Source organism: Thermothelomyces thermophilus, chromosome 1, assembly GCF_000226095.1.
Source record: "Thermothelomyces thermophilus ATCC 42464 chromosome 1, complete sequence".
In the NCBI taxonomy this organism is placed as follows: domain Eukaryota; kingdom Fungi; phylum Ascomycota; class Sordariomycetes; order Sordariales; family Chaetomiaceae; genus Thermothelomyces; species Thermothelomyces thermophilus.
Window position 1 is genome coordinate 5,520,006 of NC_016472.1, and position 20,622 is coordinate 5,540,627.

The 20,622-nt window shown below is 55.9% G+C and overlaps 5 protein-coding genes and 1 non-coding gene across 6 annotated transcripts; 3 read left to right on the forward strand and 3 right to left on the reverse strand.

The window, feature by feature from the left end:
* Positions 1-6,600: 6,600 nt before the first annotated feature.
* MYCTH_2297059 (uncharacterized protein) lies at positions 6,601-7,923 on the forward strand. Its single transcript, XM_003659654.1, has one exon. It carries the CDS (start codon positions 6,955-6,957, stop codon positions 7,732-7,734), a length of 780 nt encoding a protein of 259 aa, XP_003659702.1. The 5' UTR covers positions 6,601-6,954; the 3' UTR covers positions 7,735-7,923.
* A 1,203-nt stretch (positions 7,924-9,126) lies between these two features.
* Positions 9,127-10,218, forward strand: MYCTH_2137175 (uncharacterized protein). Its single transcript, XM_003659655.1, has 4 exons — positions 9,127-9,229; positions 9,523-9,670; positions 9,748-9,850; positions 9,948-10,218. Exons 1-4 carry the CDS (start codon positions 9,216-9,218, stop codon positions 9,977-9,979), a joined length of 297 nt encoding a protein of 98 aa, XP_003659703.1. The 5' UTR covers positions 9,127-9,215; the 3' UTR covers positions 9,980-10,218.
* A 703-nt stretch (positions 10,219-10,921) lies between these two features.
* On the forward strand, positions 10,922-11,029 carry MYCTH_t7. The gene has a single exon. It is a non-coding gene; the product is annotated as a tRNA-Met (tRNA).
* A 424-nt stretch (positions 11,030-11,453) lies between these two features.
* On the reverse strand, positions 11,454-14,237 carry MYCTH_2052357 (uncharacterized protein; the record flags this gene model as incomplete). Its single annotated transcript, XM_003659656.1, has 2 exons — positions 11,454-13,972; positions 14,045-14,237. The coding sequence occupies 2 exons, from the start codon at positions 14,235-14,237 to the stop codon at positions 11,454-11,456; spliced, it is 2,712 nt and encodes a 903-aa protein (XP_003659704.1).
* A 201-nt stretch (positions 14,238-14,438) lies between these two features.
* Positions 14,439-16,742, reverse strand: MYCTH_2297063 (uncharacterized protein). Its single transcript, XM_003659657.1, has 3 exons — positions 16,299-16,742; positions 14,976-16,212; positions 14,439-14,903 (listed from the first exon to the last, which is right to left on the reverse strand). The coding sequence occupies exons 1-3, from the start codon at positions 16,522-16,524 to the stop codon at positions 14,618-14,620; spliced, it is 1,749 nt and encodes a 582-aa protein (XP_003659705.1). The 5' UTR covers positions 16,525-16,742; the 3' UTR covers positions 14,439-14,617.
* A 172-nt stretch (positions 16,743-16,914) lies between these two features.
* MYCTH_2297066 (uncharacterized protein) lies at positions 16,915-19,188 on the reverse strand. Its single transcript, XM_003659658.1, has 6 exons — positions 19,051-19,188; positions 18,579-18,799; positions 18,425-18,512; positions 17,896-18,369; positions 17,371-17,829; positions 16,915-17,177 (listed from the first exon to the last, which is right to left on the reverse strand). The coding sequence occupies exons 2-6, from the start codon at positions 18,712-18,714 to the stop codon at positions 17,087-17,089; spliced, it is 1,248 nt and encodes a 415-aa protein (XP_003659706.1). The 5' UTR covers positions 18,715-18,799; positions 19,051-19,188; the 3' UTR covers positions 16,915-17,086.
* Between the last annotated feature and the right edge of the window lie 1,434 nt (positions 19,189-20,622).

Consider the following 20,622-nt stretch of genomic DNA (forward strand, 5'->3'; position numbering starts at 1 on the left):
AACCTTCGTTAGCACTAACTTTCGCGTCTAACCCTACGAAGGGATCAACTCTAGGTTGCATGCGGCAGCTCCTCTAGTAACGAGATTCAAGCCACTCAAGATATACCTGACCAGAACTCTCCCGTCAGTAGTCGGAAAGACGCCTGGTTCATCACCATCAATGATCAATTTAATATGGATGGCCCCCTCCCCCCCACTGAACTACATAGGGTGAGGCGTCGAAGCCCGTGGATGTCCTCGGCATCAACCAAAGCCGAACTCGAAGATGGATCAACTAACAACCCCGCTAGTGGGAAGGTGATGATGCCATGCCGCCGCGGCAACGGGCATGGCAAGCCTATATCGTAAGGACTCCCTTGCTCTCTAATATACACGCGGTGTGTTCCAGTTTGGTGTATCCGCGGACAATGAAGCACTTCCCCAAAAAGGCAATATCTGAACTCCGCCACCGCCAACACTAACCCCGAGACTTGACCAGAAAGCCACGGAGATCACATACTGAACAAACCGCTCGCTCCGAGACCCAACTTTGACACGGCAAGCGCCGGCCGGCCATCAGACCAGTATATGGTGCCTAAATTAGCGCCCTCCCGGCGCCAAGACACGTGCTCAAGGTGGAAGCTGTCGCCGAAGAGGGCTAGGCTTCACTGTAATCCGTACACTATAGGTAGTGTATAGATAACGTACGCTAGGCCACACTAATGCCTAGTAGGCGAAGTAGAAGCTGAAGTCAATATCTCATTTGCTCGGAGGTTTGTGTACAAGACTAGATCTAAGGGGGTTAACAACGACAGGGACAGGAGATCAGCTCGTTTCCTGAACTAGCGACGCCTAAAAGAGCGGTACGGAGTCCGCTTTATATGTACGAAGTACGCACGCACACGACGCGTGCTTGGTAGAGCCCGCGAGACACGGTATGTACCGGCGAGGGCGGCTTGGCATCAGACTCGGGAAGCTTTGGACTGCGTTGGGAGGGCAGAGATTGTCTGTGCCTTTCCGCGACGGCTACATCATACGTCGATATGTATGGAACGCATGGCAGGACCTGCGTTGGCCGAGCATTCACTGAGTGAAAACGTCGTATTGAACCCAGTCCGCTTTACCGGTGTTCCGGTCGCCATGAAAGAGCTCTGAGGTTGATGCGGAGTCAGAGCTAACTTACATGCATCTAGCAACTTACAAGACTGCGTCGGAAACGAGATTGGGGGAGAGCCAAGAGAGCAAGGGTACACTAAATCGAGGTCAATTACGGAGTACATCTAGACAGAGTCACCGACGTAACCACATGGTGTAGTATATTCCCGGACTTTTGACGGGAAGAGCCCCGCGCGTGAGTCCGCGTCGAGCACTAGGAGCTTAGGCTGTGACACGGTTGTGACCGTCATGTTCATTGGCGTGGCGCCCTTGACGAGATTCAAGCCAGACAGGAGCCCATCTCCCGCGCTTTGCGACGGTCGGCCGATCCCGCGCGGGGCCAGCAGATCTGCGTTTTCGTTCCAAGTCAGTTGAAAGTACCGCCGAAGCTGCCGGCATGCTCTCGTTGAGCTGAGCGGTTTCGCCACCAGAAGAACAGGAAAGGGGAGCGAGATTGACAACCGATGATCGGTCAGCTCGACGTGGTGATGGCAGCACTCGAAGCAATCTCAGGCTGCTCAATGGATGCTGCGGCGGCACATGTTGCGCCGAGTGCGCGCCTACGGAGATGAAGGTCACGATGCTGATGCGACATTGAGCTGACCAGGGTTCGCGACACGCTGTTGGACTCGGGCTCTCCGTGAGGTCCCGAACGCGTAGTGTGTAGGAGAAGTACCGAACCAAGTAAAGAGGTACCTCCGTATCCTGCGCTCAGTTGAACCTGATAATTCGCAGTCCCGCGCGCAGGGAGGAACGAGAAGCAAATGGTGCGTTCGAAAACGGGTTAGGGTTAATCATGAGATGACCGGTGATTCGCCAAAAAACCATGCTTTTTGGTTGCAATTTTGAGCCATTCAAAGCCGACGGAGACTGGAAGCTTCGACCGCTCGCGACCAACCGAGTACCGCGTACCTAGGTTGGTTGGTGCCTGCACCGCCGCTTTCTCTCGCCACACAAAATCTCCCGCCCGCCAGCAGCCGGACCCCTACGGGGAAACTACCTCTCTCGTGCACACTCGTGTACGGAGGACAGTACCTCCGGAGCAGGCCTGGAAACCTGATAAAGCGGGCACGACTGGATACACCACGCCGACCAGCCGATCTGACAACTCATCCTGCGTCTGCTTGGATGACACATTGTGTCGTCACCTGATGGGGCCGGGAATCTCATGCACGGAAGGCTCCTTGCAGCTCACACCCGGTTAGTTTCCGCGCTTTCCAGAGCGGTTTCTGCGTTCCCATTTAGATGGGCCACTTATTAAAAGTGGGCCAAATTGAGTAGTGCACATTCCCTCGTTCTTGGTCCAGTCACCAGTCGCTCTCGGTCGGCGTTTTCGGCTTATGTATGTCCTCCGTACGGATCCGTGCTCTGTACCTTCAACCGCGTGCGTACACCGTGCCACACCAGATTATTTTCTTTTTCTTTTTTTTAACAAGAAATATTTCGTCGGGCTGAGGTTGTTTCGAACTCCGACTTCTACTTGGTTTGTCCTGGAAGCTTAACGAACTACGACAACGTCGACTGATCGGTTTGCGAGCTAATTGGGCCCATACGATCCCGATGACCCGATGGCTGGGTCGGATGCGGGGACCACACCGACTTTTCGCACATGGTGGCTGGAGGAGCTGTCTTCTTGACTGATGAGGTGTGTTGGCGGGCGACCCACTTTTCCCGGCCTTGGCGCTACTTGCTGCGCGACCAGTCGCGGTCCAGCACCCGGCTGCGACCAAACCGTTCACCCGGGTGTTTGCCGATACCATGTGTGGCGATGTGTACGTCCGTACTTTCTCGAAATAGGCCCTGAGTTGAGTGCTGGAAGCCAAACAACGATCGGATGCAGATGAGACTCGTCCCAACTCGGACTGTGTTCGATCGTATGGTACGGAGTAATCAGTATATTAGTGTAGGACAGTTGCCGGGACAAGGACAGTTCTCCAGGTGCTAGGAACCCGGGGGGGGGGGGGGTTGGGTTGTTATCCCAAGCAGTGCAGTCCCGAGCGCAGAGCGCTTCGTTCAAACATTATACCCGCGGGAACTGATCTTGTAGGGCTGGAACTCGTCATGCCCAGATCTGCAAGGGTTTGAGGGGTCTGCAACCGAGGAGCTCGCCGGAAGCTGGGCTGGTGATACTTGGTCAAAGTAGGCTTCCCCAGGAAAGCTTAGTACGACGGAGTGGCCTAGCGGATGGACAACCTGTTGCGCATCTATCTGACAGAGCAACAGGGGTTAGGAATTCTCAGTATCGGCTGAACGTGAGTTACGAGAGACTACTCTGCCGATCGTCGGTGACAGCCGACATTCTGCTTGTCCTAGACACAACGAAGCCGGCAAGCCTTTCTCCCGTCCTTGCCCCGGTCATGACAAGGAGGGTTACGGTTGCTGCTATCTGGAGGGTGGGGGGTCACCTTGATCATGTCGAGAACGCAGTATGCTACAAATGAGCGTGCTTTTCCTCTATTAAGAACATTATGCGAAATTGTCCCGTCTGCCGTCAAAGTCCGTGTCGTCTACGAAACTGGTGAATTTGCTTTTGTTTGAAAATCGGGTTATCCGTGGGGGTTTTCGCGTCTTTAACAACATCAGGGAACGTACTAGTATTATCTGTAAAGGACAGAAATAGAAAAGGCCGGTACGAGGACGCGGCGAAATTGCCAGTCGGTCCGGTACCTTCGTGGCCGTGTGGCAATCGCGGTTGTCAACATCAACACTTTGGAAACGCTTGGGGTCCTTTGATGGACACTGGCACTTAGCAAGCTTTGACTGGTGCTGACAGCTGTCAAACACGAGGCGCGGGATGGCGAGGTGGGCATTTTGTGGCACCTGCCAAAAGCTGACCGCTATGTTACCTGACTGTCGAGGCACATCCCCGCAGCGGGCACTTTCCTGCAACGACACCCCAGGACATCGGATCTTACCCCTCTTCGACAAGTAACCCGTTCAGCCGCTTGCAAGCTGCAAAATCAGAACAAAAAGAGCCCCACTGACAGGCTGATTCATCCAACCAAATCCGCCTGTTAAAGCAGTCTGTCCGCGCCCTCAAATCACGTTCGACTTTCCCTCGTCTCTCCTCCTTTCCCTCGCACAACCAATCAAGCACCCAATCGCCCTCTCCACCAAAGGTGCTGCACAGCGAGGGCAGCAGCCATCCCATAAACCCAAAATTTTCATCAAATCAACGGCCGCCTCCAATCGCAACAGCGACAGGTTTGCAGTCCAATTAGGACCAACTGCCAAATAACCCCCCAAACCCTCTGCGCGACGTCACTCGCGACGCTTGTGCGTTTCGCTTGTTCACTTTCTCCGACGCCGAACTCGAGCAACGCCGGGTCGGGTCTGGGGTTCTGCGCAGCCAGCGCCCAGACCACGATTGACGAGGGGTCGATATTCCCGCAATTCGGCAGCTATCCTTGGCGCATTCGCCAGCGCCGAAAGCGCAGACAGGTACGTTTTGTGTCGCGAAGCGACCTACGCGTGCCTTGCACAATTCTATTAGCCTAGCCGCGCGTATTCCTCATCCGAACTGGTTTTCCAAGCCTTTGTCATCGACATGGCCGCGCAGAGCTAGCCGGGTTCTTCTTGACTCCCACGAGGCCTTTGGCCCTATGCTTTGCTTCGCAGTCTCAGACAGGCCTGATGCAATGAGCAGCCCAGCCCCGTTGACCAGCCTGCTCAACAGCCTGGCGAGGCGGTCAATCGTTGCGGCCCTGAATTTAGACCTAAAGCAGAGACAAGCCCACTCACACTTGGCCACAGGCACCGTCCATTTGTTCGGCAGGATTCCTTTCGAGTATCCACCCCCGAGCGGCCGAAACAGCTTTAGGTTCATTTTCAGCCAGTCAAACGGTCGAGCGCCCGAGGCACCCAAGTCTCGAGATCAAGACAGCAAATCAGCACCCGTCCCAAGCGACATAGGGGCTAGGGAAACACCACCACAATAGAGGCCTATCATCACTCTCAGCCTCTCCATCAGTTTCACCATTGGCCCCGGCCCGGTCCCGTGATAGTTCCCGCCTGCGGACAGCAATTAACGCTATCTCCGCGTCGTTCAATCAACGACGCCATTCCCGCAGCTACCGCGGTCTCCAGTTACCAATTGCGACCGCGTTGACATTGACGCGCAGCTCCCCTGTTTAACACCGGTTCGTTTCTGTAAGTGCCTTTTTGACCTCATGCCATCCCGTGTTTTCGCACGTTTTGTGCCTTTTACCTTGCATGGACTCCCTGCCGAAGGAGAGTCGGTTTTCCCCAGCTGCATGCTTTTCGCTCAGGCAGCCTGTGGTGCGTTTGTGCGAGCCTCTTATTATCGCATGTACCCGAGTCACCGGCGCGGGTTTTGACGGAACCCGTCTTCCCTTGGAAGTTTCGTGAAAGGTTGCTAACAACCAGCCTCAGCACGTGGCAGTTGATTCTGTAGCGGTTACTCCTCGCGAACGACACAAGGATTGTCACGGTTTGTTCACCTTTTCTTTTGCTCTGACATCCTCTCCCTTCTGTTTCAGATTATTAGCCTTGGGATTTCTCTGTCTCAGACAGTCAATCCCCAGTTCACGCCCCAGACAACACAACTCCCCCACACCGTACGACATGGATTCCCCTCTCCCCTATGCATTGGTGCAACCTATTGCACTCTTTCTTTCCTCAAACTGCATTGCATTCTCGCTACGGTTCTTGGAGACGGCGGCACGATGCTGCGTGCAGAGGGGTCTGCAGCGCCGAGGACATGCGCGATTCTCGCGGAGTCTGGGAAAGCATCGCCTGTCCTCAAGTCGAGATGCAGAATTCGAGTGCGCTGAACACGCTTCCCCTCAAACCCCAGGCTCCCTCTGACTGTCAACGATCCATTTTTGGCGTGGCCTCCCCAACTAGGCATGGGTTGATGAGCTGGTTGGCATGGTGGGCCTGGCTCATGCATATTCCGTCATGCATGCCAGCACATCAGACCCAGCCCAAGGCGCCAAAACAGGCGATCCACCCCTCGAGGCTCCTTCAGTTCGCTCACAAACCCGATCATTCGATGCTAACTATGGATTACTGACTGTTTGACTTAGATCAAATTGCCGAGTGGTACCCCGTTGTGCCGTCTTTTTCTTAAGCAAACACCTCACCTGTGTAAGCAGTGCCTCTACTTCTGAGGCCAGCGTCTGTACGGTTCGGGGTTTGCAGGCTCGTCCACGACAGAGCCAGGTGCTTTCGCACAGTTCCGCCAGCCCTCACGTGGCTGCACCTGCCCACGCCATCTCCCGAGCGGCCTTGGACTGAGCCACCCAAGTTTCGCCTCGCAGCGACATCAGCCTGCATATGCTGCGGTGCGACCAATTGCGCAGCTCTGCTACCATCCCATCAAGTGCCAACGCATCACTTGAGTAGATTGGGTGCACATCCAGCCCAATCCACGGTACAAAGTGACTTTAACTTGGCTGCGCGCCTTGGCTTGACATAGACCAAGGCCTGAAGCTTTATCAGCCGTCGTGAAAGACTTTGGATCAACCCGAGTGGTACTCCCAGTTTCGCGTCCCCATCGTGGAATCCTTATCAGATTTCCCTGCAGTCGGCTCCGCAAAAGTCGACCAGTTATCCCTATCGTATCCACAGCAGCGCGATCACTTTCGGCGTTTGGTCGAACCCATCCCGAGGATGATGGAATACGCGCAATACCAGCAACAACCGCAAAACGCACATTCTCAACCGCACATTCAGACGGGATACCCTACCTCAGCAGCCGGCAACAACATTACATCACCATCCACTCAACACTTGTCCCAGACTTCACCCATACTTCCGTCGCAGCAGCATCAGCCTTCACCGACACAACCGCACAATATGTACCAGCCACAGTACACAGTGGCACAGCAACCCATGCATTATGGCATGCCCGGGATCCAGGCTGCGGCCATGGCCGCCACTGCTGCCGCCTCCGGGTCTTCGTATCCTTACATGCCGTCTGACCCCAGCCTGCAGCAATCCCCGAGGATGTCGGGTGTCGGCGCAAAGAAGGACAACAGGGCCGGGCCGCGATCGCCGCAGCAAATGAACAACATTCCCCAGCAGCGGCGGCTCAGCCAAGTCGCCAGCCCCGGTGTCCCGAACGGGTCGACCATGTTGAACCACGGGGGGCCCCGCTCGGCAGTTCCCCCTCAGATGACAGCGGCACAGCAAATGCCACCACCGCAGTCTCCCGAGATGGCCTCCGGAGCGGTAGAAGAGTCGCCTCTCTACGTGAACGCCAAGCAGTTTCACCGGATCCTGAAGCGCAGGGTTGCTCGGCAAAGGTTGGAGGAGGCGCTTCGGCTGACTAGCAAGGGTCGTAAGCCATACCTGCACGAGTCGAGGCACAACCATGCCATGCGCCGACCTCGCGGGCCCGGCGGGCGCTTCCTAACGGCCGAGGAGGTTGCGCAGATGGAAAGAGAGAAGGCGGCAGCGGCGGCGGCCGCCAACAATTCGGCAGAGAAGACCGAGGGATCGGAGCAGCCTGCCAGCGCGAAGACTGCGACGGGGGCGACAAAGCGCAAGTCAGAGAGCGATGCGTCGGACTCGCCGTCCAAGAAGAACAAGCAAGAGTCTTCAACGCCCGAGGGCGAAGAGGAAGGGGACGAATAACGACAGATGGCCGAGTACGATGGATAATATGCGGCTGTGCCCCATACCCGTTTTCATATAAGACACGTCATGAAGTTACGACAACCCACCCTACTCTTTTTCTAACTACTATTGGAAAAACGCGCGCGAGGAGCGAAATATGTCGGGCGAGAGAAGTATGGGGAGCGGGCGAGATGATTGTGTTTTCCAGTTGTTTCTTTTTTTATCCTTGAGATTGGGCAACGCTACTTGGGCTTTTTCTGTGCATCCTCCTGGTAGCCTTCGTGTCGGGAGCGATCACTCGTTTCTCGGGTTGCGTGTGGTTTGGTTTCTGTTCTGGTTGGCGAAGCGGCTCATTTGGTATTTTCCCTCTCCCGGATACCACGATACACTTGGCCTCACAGCATATCAGCGACACGAAGCATAGCATTGGTGGTCCCCGTTTGGCAGGCTGGGTCTATTGGCGGGGTTCCTGGAATGGGATGGTGGTCAGGGTGGGAAGGGGCACTCCTTTTTCGGCGGTTCTGGAAGGGGAAGATTGTTCTTGACGTGGTTACGACGGATACCCCCAACATACCCCCCAATTGTGTATATTCTTTCTTATTTTCTGTCCCTTTCCTTTTTGATGCCATTTGATTCTTGTCCGGGCGTCATTTTCTCGATTCTTCCGCGAGGGATACCTCTGCTCTACTTATATGCGGAGGTGGATGATGAGTCGTCTGGTCACCAAGAAGCAGACTGGAAACATGGGTTTGAAGAGGAGAAGAGAAGGGGGCAGTCAACGATGAGAAAGGCCCAAAAAAGAGGTGGGAAAACAGCAGCATTTCGGACGCCGTGCGCAGATTTGGTGGTTTAACAGGCTGTGGCGGGTCGTCGATGCGTTTGGAGCCGCGTTTGTGTTTAGTTTTCTCTTGTTTCCACGGCCTTTGTTTTGACCAACACTCCTGGTGATCAGGAAAGGCTTCTCCCGAGGTTAGATTTCGAATGGCCAATCCGTCGCCGGATATATTGAAATGTAGTAGACGATATTTGCGCGCTTAAATTGTGTGCTTATGAGTAATCGGTACCTTGCTGTGACCGATTTGCTTGACTTGGTCGGCTCCGTAGCCCGTTGGGTTGGGATGAGTGCTGGGGCAGGTTGGGGTGGTTGGATGGCTCCGATTCTGGAAGGAGTGCTGCGTGCAGGCGACACAATGACATACAGTACATAGGCACCTACATAAGATGCAGCGATTGACAATGAGGGACGGGACCGGAGATGTGCAGAGCGGCCAGTTCTTTGGAGCCGAGTACCTGGGTCGAGGCACAATAAACCCTAACCCTAAAAGAGCACTGTAACTTGCAAACCAAACCCAGCAACCATGGCTCAAACTGATTCGCGGGTCCTTCCGCTTCGCAGCGACCCATCATCCTCTCAAATTAAGTCACGTTTGGTCGCCAGGTTGAAGCCAACACGGCACTGCTTCTGCCGCGTACCTGCCCAAGGCAGCGCAAGTGTCAAAATGTTATTCTTCAGGTACGCTCAATTCACTTGAACCACCGACACAATGCATGTTATACTGTGCCTTTGATGGTGTTTCCCTCGATCGTTTGGAAGGAACCAGAAACCAGGAACCAGGAACCCCACGTCCTGCGAGTTCCAGGTCGTGACTTGAGCCAGGCAGCCTAGAGCAACGTTTTGGGGGAAGGGGAAGTGACCGCGAGACGGACACCGGGCACACACCCCCATCGCATCTTTGCTGCACAGGCTGCCGCTCCTCGTCACGGCTTGTAAATAAGTGTCCGCACATATCTAACCGTGAGCTGCAGCTTCTTCAAAACCCTCATCGACCACGAGGTCACGGTCGAGCTCAAGAACGATATCCAGATCCGCGGCGTTCTCAAGAGCGTCGACCAGTATCTCAACATTAAGCTCGACAACATCCAGGTGCTCGAGGAGATCAAGTACCCGCACATGGTGAGCCTACCATCACACTCCTCTCTGTGGATGGATTTACTAACCAGCGGCACCATTCACCCGCACTCCTGCGACAGAGCGCCGTCAAGAACGTCTTCATTCGCGGTTCCGTGGTCCGGTACGTGCACCTACCCGCGAGCGCGGTGGACGTGCCGCTGCTAGAGGACGCGACGAGGAGAGGTATGTCCGGCCCCTAAATCCTCCTCCTCCCAACCCAAAACCAAGGTTCGGCCTCGGCCGCCTGCACTCATGACACGCTGACAAATCTCCATTGCAGAGGCCGCCAACCAGGCTGGGAAGGGGAAATGAGACGGCGAGAGAGGCTTGATGATGGGTGAGGGGGCGAGTAGTATGTCAGCGCTTTGGATCGGTTCTACCCGCGGGGGAGCGAGGGGGAAACGCAAGAGGAAGCCTACAACGGGACCGCACACGCCTTTGCCTTATTTATGCCTGCAGGGAGCTTGTCGGGAGGGGAACATTACGTTCAGCAGGCTGGATTTATGTCGGGTCGCGTTCGGGGGCGATAAAAAAAAAGGAACATTTGGAACATTTGGCGGTTTTTACGCCGAGCTGAAAGGCAAGAAGAGCGCATGGCATCTGCAGCTGGGGCACTGTATGAGATGAGAGGAGGATTCAAGGCATCCCGTCGGGTTTCAATCGGCACCCGTACCCGGAGGTGCTATCACCCATTTCATGTGAGCCGTTTTGCCCTTCATCTTCGCTCCCCCAGGTCCGCGCGCTTCTCTCGAGTCATCTCTTGGCCTGCAGACGGCCCTCTAATTATGGATTCAAGCGTTTTTTTTTTTTTTTTTTTTTTTTTTTTTTTTTTTTTTTGCCGCTCAACTTTGCGGCCCCATTGTTCTTCTGACACTTTCCCTTTCAGTACCGACACAATGCATTCCAAAACGCGGAACCGGTACCGACCATGCTATGCTATGACCATATCATATAGTGTATGCTAAGTAAACAACGCTCTGCGTCTCTCGGCCGCCGTCTAGTCTGGATCCACATCTTCAATGCTCCAGGATGGGCTCCATAACATTGTCCAACTTTGCAAAGGACGCTGTAGCTGAATAGCGATTACACTAGTAGGTCGAAGTCCGAAGGCCCGACGAGCTTTTCCCCTCGGCGCGGGATCAGCTATGGAACTCTCTTTCGTTCGTTGGTTCCCCTCGGCTCGGCCGGTAGTTCTCAGGGCCAAGAATGGCCGGTTCCAACGGGGACTTCGACACACAGCACGCACACTCCACAGGGAGCTTGGCTCAGTTGGAAGAGCGCAGGTCTCATAGCGAATAGCTGATGATCCGGTCGTAGATCGGGGATATCCTGAGGTCGTGAGTTCGAGCCTCACAGTTCCCAACACATGTGCTTGTAGATTTGTTTATTTTTCCCTCCCCTTCCTCCCCCCCGGTCCTTTTTTCTGCTTGTTCTTTCTGTTTTTGTCTTCTTTTTATTCCCACATCTGCTTCTTCCTTGTATTCTTTCAATCTTCAGACGATATTGGGGGCTTCTTCACGATCACCCATGGGTAGAGAGTAGTTCGTCCTCATACTTGTCCTTTGTAGATTGGTAGATCCTACTCGTGCTCGCGGCCAGCAGGCGCGATAAGTTAAGGAGGGGATCGTGGCCGTTCTACCGAGAGTCATGTGCGAGATATCAAGGTGTTTCCAAAATCCCCAAGATTCTACTCTGCATTCGTTCGATGTATCCACAGGCTCGTCACATCCTCACGCCCTTGCGCAGTGAGGAAAAAGAATAGAAAGAAATCCCAGATCCAGACTCTTTACCAATACACCCCGCCACCCCGCCCATCCTTACCCTCCCACAACTCTGCTGCATTCCCTCTTCCCTTTCCCCCTTCTTCCTCCCCTGACGGCAGAACCCTCACCAACCCGCCCCTCCTCCTCTCGGACAGCCACCGGTCCAGCCAACCCCTCATCCTCCGTCGGCTCACCTCGCTCCCGACGTTGACGGTCGGCACAATCCGCTCGATGCGCAGCGCCATCACGAACATGGCCAGCTCCCGGAAGCCGCTATGCTCGCTGTATGGTACCCCAAAGCACAGCACCTCCCGGGAGCTGCCCCGCTGGGGGACTAGGTCCTTGAGAGCGAAGCGCGTCTTCCAGCCGGGACCGTGGAGCAGCTCTGTGGTGGGGAGGGAGGTCGGGGGAAGGTTCGCTCCGATGGTAGCACTGCCGCCGTTGCCAGGTTTGCCGGCCGAGGGCCGGTAGTTCCACCCGGACGGGCGGAACCCGATGATGCGTCCGAACTGGCCGCGGACTTTGTACCCCTCGAGGTACTCGGCGAGGGTCTCAGCGCGGATCTCCATGAGCATCTGCATGTGGACTTGAGCTTCGGCTGGATCGGAGGTGAGGAGGGAGGAGAGCTCGGGGTCGCCGAGCTGTCTGCACATGAGGACCTTGGCCGGGGAGGCGTAGATTTTGGTTCGTAGGGCCCGAGCGATGGCGACGCAGATGCGCTCCTTGCCAATGCTGTAGGTGCCGCAGACTACGAGGAGGCGGTTGGGGTGGTGGCGGCGGCCGTCGAGGGCCGTGAAGGCGTTCTGATCGGGTCTGGGAGTGGCCGAGCTGGTCGATGTGGCGGAGGAGGCGGCAGCAGCAGCAGCAGCAGCAGTGAAGAACTTGCTGACGTCCTTGGTATCGGAGGAGCTTCCCGCGCGCTGTCGGCGAAGTAAGGCTTCCCACTCACGGTCATCGTTGGCGAGGAGGGCCTTGTTGAGGAGTGCGCAGAGCTCGGCGCAGGCTGTGATCACGTCGTCCTGCGGAGGGAGCGAGTAGCGCGGGTTTAGGTAGGTGGTGTCGAGATAACACACGTCTATCTTCTGCTGCTTCGTCCGGCCGGAAACGGCATCGACCGTCTCGGGTCGCAGCTTTGGGTGCTCAACATGTGCAGGGCAGGCCCGAAAGTCGCCGCAGTGGAGGATTCGCTGCGTTCTCCCGGCAGCGCTCTTCTCGAAGAGAAAAAGGGAACTCCCAGGGCAATGGTTCGCGGGGATCATGGTGACTGTGACCCCGCCGGTGTCCGGAACTAGCACCGTCTCTTCGAATTCCAACTCCACGACGTACTTTGCCGCTGTCTTCAGCTGTGATTTGACCAGTGACCCCGTCACCTTGCTGCAATAGATGGGGCCGTGAGTCCAGTTTGCGGTGAGGCCCATGTAGTGGTCGCTGTGGAAGTGGCTCAGGAAGTACGCTTTGCAGCCCTCAACGGCGCCATAACGGAAGGCATCGACACAGATAAAGAACCCGGGCATGATCTTGTAGAAGGGGCAGGTTCGCTTGTAGGCGGGCATGCCTCTCGACACGGTCTCTGCCGCCGCCGCCGCCGCCCAGGCTGCGTCCTCGGCGTGCCCGGACATGAGCTTAGTGAAGGCAGAGTTCGACTTCGGGTCTTCGGCATTGTCTGAGAGGGTGATTGGATTGGCTTGCCCTGGCCGCGCAACAGCGGCTTTGGCAAATCGTTTGCCTACGGCGGGCCCCTCGGTCTCATCAGTGATTTCACAAACCTGGACTGCAGGTTTTGGTAAGGGCGTGGGGTTGCCATCCAGACAGGAATTGACGTGGGCTGTGGCCTCGTCCGATGTTGTACCCGCCAAACTACCGTTGCAGACGGGGCAGCACTCCGTCATCGTCTCGTCGCTGGTGTATTCGCTCTGCTCGTGTTCTTCCCCTTCTTCCTCCGCTTCACGCCGCGCCTGCTCTTCCATGTATATCATCGCCTCGAGTTCCTCGCAAGTAAAGTCCTTTATTAAAGTAGCCTCGGCCTTGTTTGAATCGCTATCGTCCGGTCCGCCGCACATCTTGTCGTCACTGTTTAGGTCCTCTCCCGACGTCTTCTGCCTCAGAAGCGGCGCTCTCCTGGAAACCTCCTCTTCTTTGGTAAGCTTCGCCGGCTCAGGACCTTCATATTCTTCATGATTTGACTCAGCAGACGCAGGCGGTGGCGGTCTCACCATTGGACTATTCTCCTTGTCGTCGTCGTCGTCGTCATCCGAAGAATCGTCCAAAAACGGATTCCCCGCCTTTCTTTTCGGCGCTGCTGGCGTGTTCAAATCGGGTCTCGACACCGCCGTCGTCGCCCCGAGACTCTCTGCCGATCCAGCGGCTGACACCGAGTCACCTCCATCCGCTTCCGTTCTGACCACCCTTAGAGGGGGGCTTAACCTTCTCTTCTTAACCGCCCCACCTAACTCGTTATACCTAGTCGCATCGTTGACGTCGCAAGTGGCGGAAGAGAGATTCGTTCCGTTAAGATCCTCCTTCTGATCGCCTTCGCGCCCATCTGCGTCGCCATCAACCCCAGAGCCCTCATCTTCGATCTCGTCCGGGCCACTACAGACAGGGCCTGGCCCACCTTCACCGATGAATAAGCCCTCATCTGGTGCCGGCGCCTTTTTAAAGAAACTCAAGATGCTGTGATTCGGCTTCACTTTCGTTTTTGGCTTTGACCCCGCTGTCTTGGTCGTAGAGAACGAGATTTTCGGCGCAGGTTTTTGGGGTGTCGTCAATCGTGTCTGGGATAACTTTGGCTTTGCTTGCGGAGCCATCCTTATAGTAATTGGTGGTGGTAGCAGGGCTATGGTCAAGAACAAGGAACCACCACCGACATTGGTGTTGTGGAGAGTGAAACGGTTCGACCTTTCGGGAAGTGAGAGCGAACGCGGTGCGCAGAAAAAAGGGTGGGGTTTTGGACGCCACTGTCCGGCGCGCTGTCACGTGCATGCAATTTACAGAAGGAACAAGGCGATAACGGAAAGTGGAAAGACGTGCAACGCTTCCTCTTTTTGTATAAATTCGATGTTCCGCTGGGCACGTCCGGATCTACGGACTTGCGAACACTCCAATCTCATGTTAATCATCCGTTTTACGACCGGCTTGGCGATAATTTGCCAAATCGGCAAACCAGGTATCCGTACTAGAGCCTCATTTATTCCTCTTCAGCACTCGCCGAACCGGCCTCGGAACCCTCTTCTTCATCGTCCAGCCCGCCGGCAGGAACTTCATACAGGCGCAGTATGCTCTTGTTGGGATCCTTGACGAGGGCGTACTTGCCCTCCTCGCGCTGCAGGCACATGTCGGCAATAGTGCGCACAATACCCCAGCCGTTGGACAGCTGCAGGTTCATCTGGTTGGCAAAGTCCTTAGGCTTCCATCCTATGACGCCAAGGACGACGTGCTTATCGTTCGCCTTGGGGGTCGCGCGCGAGACAAAACTAGATTTTCGCGTTAGCTCACCATGACATGACACCAATGGTCCCAGGCCAATGCATTACGCGGTAACTTACCCAAGCTTCATGACGTCCGCCTTGGCCAGAATGCTCTGCACGGTCCACCGAGCCAGCTTGCAGCTGTTGTTCTTCATCTCGGTCGCAACGACGGCGCCGCGCTGCGACACGAGCTTGGAGCGCCAGTCGAGAGCGCCACCGCTTCCCTGCGCCTTGTTGTCGAACTCGTTCAGGGCGTGGACAGTGATGAACTGGTCCTCGCCATTGGTGGCGTTCTTCTGGACGGCGTCCAGCTCCGTGCGCACGATGAGGTACGTCGGGTCCTCTTCGCTGGTCGAGAGGTCAAACCGCCGGTACTTGTAAGCCTTGGACGCAGGCGGCTCCGTCTCTTCCGACGCGCTGTAGAACGGATTCTCGTGCGCCATTTCGACCTTTTGGTTTTCGTTCTCAATCACAACCTGGTTGGCAAAGTTGTGGTTGATGTAAGTGGCCTCCTCCGCAAGCGCACCGGGTTGGTTGATGGCATCCTTGGAGCCCTCCGAGGCCTCGAGCGGGGCGTCGGCAGCGTTCTCGTTAACGGTGACCATGTCGAGCGCCGCGTTATCGCGCTTGTCCAGGAACACCTTGTTGCCTTGCCGCACAATGATGATATCCCAGGGGTAGACAGACCGCGGGGCGCACATGAGCATCGACAGGATGCTATCCGTGGCGAAGATGGTAGCCTCATCCTTCTCGGCGAGCTCTTGAATGATGGGATCCGACGTCGTCGTCACGTTGTACACGGCACGATCCACGACCGCCAGCTTGCGTTCGGCGCTCTTGACAGCCGGCTTATCATACGACTTGTCATAATAGTATAGGAAGCCGTAGCTGTCGATGTCTTCGCCCTCGTCAGCCTCCAGGTTGAGCTTGCTGAGGCGGTTGAAGTCGATCTCTTCAAGGAGCTTCCAGTCGGGCCGGATGTTGATCGAAGCGTCACGGTTGCGCTGCGGCTTGTCGTAGTCCTTCCAGCCGAAGCGGCGCCCGCGAGCTCCACCGCCCCGTGCCCCGCTGCGGCTATCGTAGCCGCCGTACTGCTGGCCGGCCCGACCGGCGCGCTGGAATTGCTGGCGCCCGCCGCCTCTGGCATCCTGACCGCCGCGTCCGCGCTGGGTACGCCCGCGGGTGAAGACGGCGCCCCGCCCGAAGCGGGCCTTGCCGCTGTCGCGCACGTTGGAAACGACGGAGAACGAGGCCTCATCCTCGGCCGCCGGCGCGGCAAAGAGAGATGCGGAACCGGCACCGTAGACTTGCTGGTCTGGAGAACAATGAGCGCGTCAGTGCTTGCACAGCACACCGCCAACACAATGGCGCCACCGCAACCCACGGGGCTCCGCAACATACCGCGATAACTTCTGTTGTATTGTTGCCTGCTACGGCCGTCCCTGCCGTCCTTGGCGTCAGTCCAGTCGGCCATGCGGCCCAGCTTATCGCTCTTGGAGTACGGAGCGTAAGGGACGCCATTGAGAGTGGTCTCGTTGGTGATAGGAGGGCCCCATGTGCCGTCGGGATCAGGCAGCGAATTGATCAGGTCGACGAGGGCAGAAGTGCCCGGGAGGGGTTCCGCCATGGCGACTCGGGTCTATTTAGAGCGAATAAGACCTAGAGGGATTTGCGCGACGGCAGAGGTTGGTGATGCCAGTTGACTATCACCGTAACTCGACCAGGGTGTCAGTTCCGGTGGGTGTGGCAAACCGGATAAAGCTTCTTTTATTTTGAGGTCGAAATTCTCTTTGGTGGGGTGTTGTGGAGTGGGGCAAGCCGACTCAATGTGAAGCGCTGTAACAAGAGTATGGGTTCCAGATAGCGCGGGCACAGTGCGGACACCTGACCAAGCAACCACAATACGGAGTAGAACCTTTCCCTTCCTTCTCCCTTCCCCCCCCCCCCCCCCCCCCACCACCTCCCGTCGTTTCAAAGTGAAACGGAACTCTTAAAATGTTTAACTGATGTTGAACATGATAAGGTTCAATTTGTGTCGCAAATGTAAAATACTTCCTCCTGTACAAAAGAGATAAGAAATTTTTTGGGCCCCTACCGCCAACGCATGGTTGGAGCCAAGGCAAAATCAACGGACACAAAGTTAACACCCATCAAACCACCTTCAAAAAGCACGTATCAGACCCGTCGGTTTAATAAACCCCGATACTGAAATCTGCCTTCATCGAGAACACATTTTCCAACGCGTCCCTCACCTCAAACTGTTCCATGACCGCCCCGAAGCTGTTTCACGTTTAGTCAGCACATTTGTCCTCTCAACCTCATCACATCCATCGTCACCCTCCTCAAGACCAGTATACCGCCATAGACTATCCGAAGAAAAAAAAAGTCCAGGGAGCGAAGAAGGGATTGGAGAGGGAGTTTGTTGGGAAGGTAGTCGGTTATGCAATGGAGAAAAGATTGGGGGTAAACTCACCCGTAACACCGAACCTTGCTCCTTAGCTCCTCGGCCAGTCTTCCGAAGTCCTCGGGCGACAGCTCGGCCAGCCGCGGGTGGGCGAGCACCATGCCCCAAGCCATGACGGGCGTGATCTCGCCGTCGAGGTTCAGCCGCTTGCTGAGGTCCAACAGGGTGGTTAAGTCGCCTTTGTTGAGGGTCCATGTGCCTGGGCCTTCCCCTCCTCTTCTGTCTGCGTCTGTTGCTGTTACTGCTGTTGTCGCTTGGCTGGTGACTACTTCTTCTGCCTCAGCGATGCCATTACCGTTGTGAACATGGGTATCGTTAGGGTTGCTGAATGGAACGTTGGGAGAGAGCTGAGAAAAGGGCTCCGGGGGGCATGATGCCATGAGAGCGTGGCCGCAGGGCTCGCGGACGCCTGTTGCAGCGCCGCGCTCGAGCATCCAGGGGAGGTGGTTCATGCAGGGCCTCTCGAGCCTGGATTGGAGGTTAGCTGCCGCAGAGAGCAGAGTTTGATGAGACGAACTTGACAGAGGCACCTACGTCAACACGAAGTCGATGCCGGCCTGCTCATAGTCTATATTCGAGTTCCCGGTTGGCTGGGCCTCGTCGCCGTTTTCTGCGACGACACCTCCCTGCCCAAACAATTGGTGTTGGTGGTTGCTGTGCGGGTAAGCGGCGCTGTTAGGTGACATGCCGTCGCCACGGGCGCCACTACTTTCTGAGTACAGCGGCGGGGGCGTGAAGGCTGTCGTGTTGCTGGATGTCGGGGCATAACTCCCCGCCATGCTGGCACTGGGCGAATAGCCTATGCTCGGGTTGCTCGCTGAGTCGTCCAGCACGCCGCCGCCTGGTAACGAGACACCCAGGCCATGCTGAGCAAGCAGTGCCTTGAGCTGCCGGTTCTCCTCCGCAAGACGTTCCTTGTCTTGCGAGATGTTACTGAATATTTCTTTGAGCCGGAGCACCTCGTCCTCGAGGGCTCTGATGTAGAGCTCCTTGCGCTCACGATGGGTTCTGCAACTCGTTAGCTGAGCAGAAGGGCCGCGTTCCGCCGACCTGATCAGCTCACCTTTGAGCCTGTCGGTTGAGCTCCTGCCTCCTTGTGAGGGCTGGCTTGCTATCTGGTTTGGGGCCCCTTCGCTTCTGTGGTTGTCCGTCTGTCACGGCGGCCAGCCTGAGTCAGCCTGATACACGCTACATCGTGGAGAAGACGCTGAAGCCACCTTTTGTTGTCCGTCTCTCGCTCACGGACCTCAGGAAATCTAGGTTCAGGCTTGCCAGGGAAGTCTTGCCCTGTCCAGTGGGCTCGCCACCAAACCCTTGCTGGGGGGTGTCTGGGTTAAGTGAGACAGAAGCCATGACTGTTTCGATGTGACGCAGAGAACACAGCGCTTTCCATACGGAGGCGACGAGGAACTAGGTGGCGGGAGATGAGCCTATGTGGCTACAACCCCGAAGTCAGCAGCTAATCTGCAGAACGAAGGGAAACCCGTGCTTTCAGACTCCGTTCTCATATGTTTGAATAGGTATGTACATTGAACACGTCAGCATCACAATTTCAGCTCCCTTCCCTGGGCATACTACAGAAGCTGAGGTGAGCAAAATGGGGGCGCGCTTCCACAGCCGCTCCTTGAAAGAGAACATGGTCCAAACACAGAAGAGCGAATGAACTGCTGTGACAGACACATTGCGTACCTGGATTCTATGGACGCTTGCTGAGAGCTCTCTCAAAACCAAGGCGACAGCAAGGTTAAAGGCGAATAGATATTGATGGACGGGGTAATGCAGTGAGAGAGCTCGGCGCTTTCAGGCTGGAGTGGATTGAGACTGGCTGTGGGGGGTAAAGGTCTTGGCGCCGTGCAGGGCGTGGCTCAAACATGGAATCGCGCGACGACGGTTTGGTGCTATGAGACAGGTGCAGGCATGGGATTGAGCCGCGTCTTCGAGACCTTTTTCCCTTGGGAGATATTCCAGCCAGGTGAGAGATCCGCTTCTCGACTGGAGGCGAATGTTGCAGAGACCAGATTGGTGGGTAGTGGGGGTCCCGGGGAGGGCAGCTAGTTCCGGATGGAGCGGCTCGCTCGGCCTGATTCGCTTAGTGACGTATGAAAGTACGGAATACAGTAACTACATGTGAGTTCGTCGAGCTGTGAGAAAACACGTTCTCGAGACGTGTTAGACAAGGACAAAACCAGGACGATGTAGTTCAACCTTGGAGTAGCGGAGGTGTCCTGGACGAGATGGAAGAAACGTCCAGGACCGCAGTCTTTTTTAGTAGACAGAGAAACCTTAAAGTTTGGGGTCGGCGACCTGACGGCATGCAAGGGGCTGAGCCTTACGCTGAATGGCGCGGGGCGAAGTTGCCGAGTCGCCGAGGTGCGCAGTGAATGCAACACTCCTACGGAATGCTCGAGTTAAACTCACCAAGCTTGTCGAGGGCATGTGTCAAAGTTTCAAGGTTCACTCACGATTTGTACCAGACACAATGTTCGATTTTCGAAGGTCGCAGTTTGTGAGCTAGGCAACAGCCATGTTAAGAGAGTGGACAAAGTTTACCTCTTGTAAGCGCAAAAAGCCGACCCTGATTGATAATTCCTGGCAGTACACGGACCATGGCATTGTAGCCGCTTGCCTTCGCACGGAAAGTACGGATTCTTCGGTACGTTAGGTAGGACTTCGCACAGCTGGACCTGTGCGCAGACCTGCGTTTGACGAGATAGGCGACGAAGCGCCATGCGCACTATGATCGCTGCCGGCAGCCCTTCAGTGAAAGGTGGCGACGGCCCTGCTGTGTGATTCTATCAAGTAAAGACGTCAGAGAGAATGGCGACTACTCAAGCGCTGTGGAGCGTGAGGCTGATACTGGATCCCCACCGGCGGAGAATCGAGGAACGTTCTCCGTACACACACAGGCATGGTGGGCCTTTGTTACCTGCCGCTACCTTCGGGTACGGGATCAATACAGAGTTTCTGTCGCGACTCCCGCACCGGACACTTGAACAAGGTGGCAGCATCCGCTCTACCAACCCCACCCAATCGACCAACCGTTTGACCGGGTCGCTACCGGTCGCTACCACTTTCCCAATACTTCCCAAACACACCTGCCGCGATACAAAGTAGTAGTGCAAGGGCGATGAGCTAACTCGGCCGCGCTCGGCTCCACCCACTTACAACGCGGGCACGATATGCACATACCTTACATACAATGAGGTAGGCCATTTTATTCGTCAATGGCTGACTCGAGAGGGGCGCTCGTTGAAAGGTGTG

What these genes read in the sequence shown, in the direction of transcription:
- MYCTH_2297059 (XM_003659654.1), top strand. Translation starts at nt 6,955, where the DNA reads ATGTACCAGCCACAGTACACAGTGGCACAGCAACCCATGCATTATGGC.
- MYCTH_2137175 (XM_003659655.1), top strand. An exon ending in AGATCAAGTACCCGCACATG is followed by an intron (nt 9,671 to 9,747) that starts GTGAGCCTACCA and finishes CTCCTGCGACAG; the next exon opens with AGCGCCGTCAAGAACGTCTT. An exon ending in AGAGGACGCGACGAGGAGAG is followed by an intron (nt 9,851 to 9,947) that starts GTATGTCCGGCC and finishes TCTCCATTGCAG; the next exon opens with AGGCCGCCAACCAGGCTGGG.
- MYCTH_2297063 (XM_003659657.1), bottom strand. Translation starts at nt 16,524, where the DNA reads ATGGCGGAACCCCTCCCGGGCACTTCTGCCCTCGTCGACCTGATCAAT. An exon ending in ATACAACAGAAGTTATCGCG is followed by an intron (nt 16,213 to 16,298) that starts GTATGTTGCGGA and finishes ATTGTTCTCCAG; the next exon opens with ACCAGCAAGTCTACGGTGCC. An exon ending in GCGGACGTCATGAAGCTTGG is followed by an intron (nt 14,904 to 14,975) that starts GTAAGTTACCGC and finishes GCGAAAATCTAG; the next exon opens with TTTTGTCTCGCGCGCGACCC.
- MYCTH_2297066 (XM_003659658.1), bottom strand. Translation starts at nt 18,714, where the DNA reads ATGGCTTCTGTCTCACTTAACCCAGACACCCCCCAGCAAGGGTTTGGT. An exon ending in CGAGAGACGGACAACAAAAG is followed by an intron (nt 18,513 to 18,578) that starts GTGGCTTCAGCG and finishes CCGCCGTGACAG; the next exon opens with ACGGACAACCACAGAAGCGA. An exon ending in GGCATCGACTTCGTGTTGAC is followed by an intron (nt 17,830 to 17,895) that starts GTAGGTGCCTCT and finishes CCTCCAATCCAG; the next exon opens with GCTCGAGAGGCCCTGCATGA.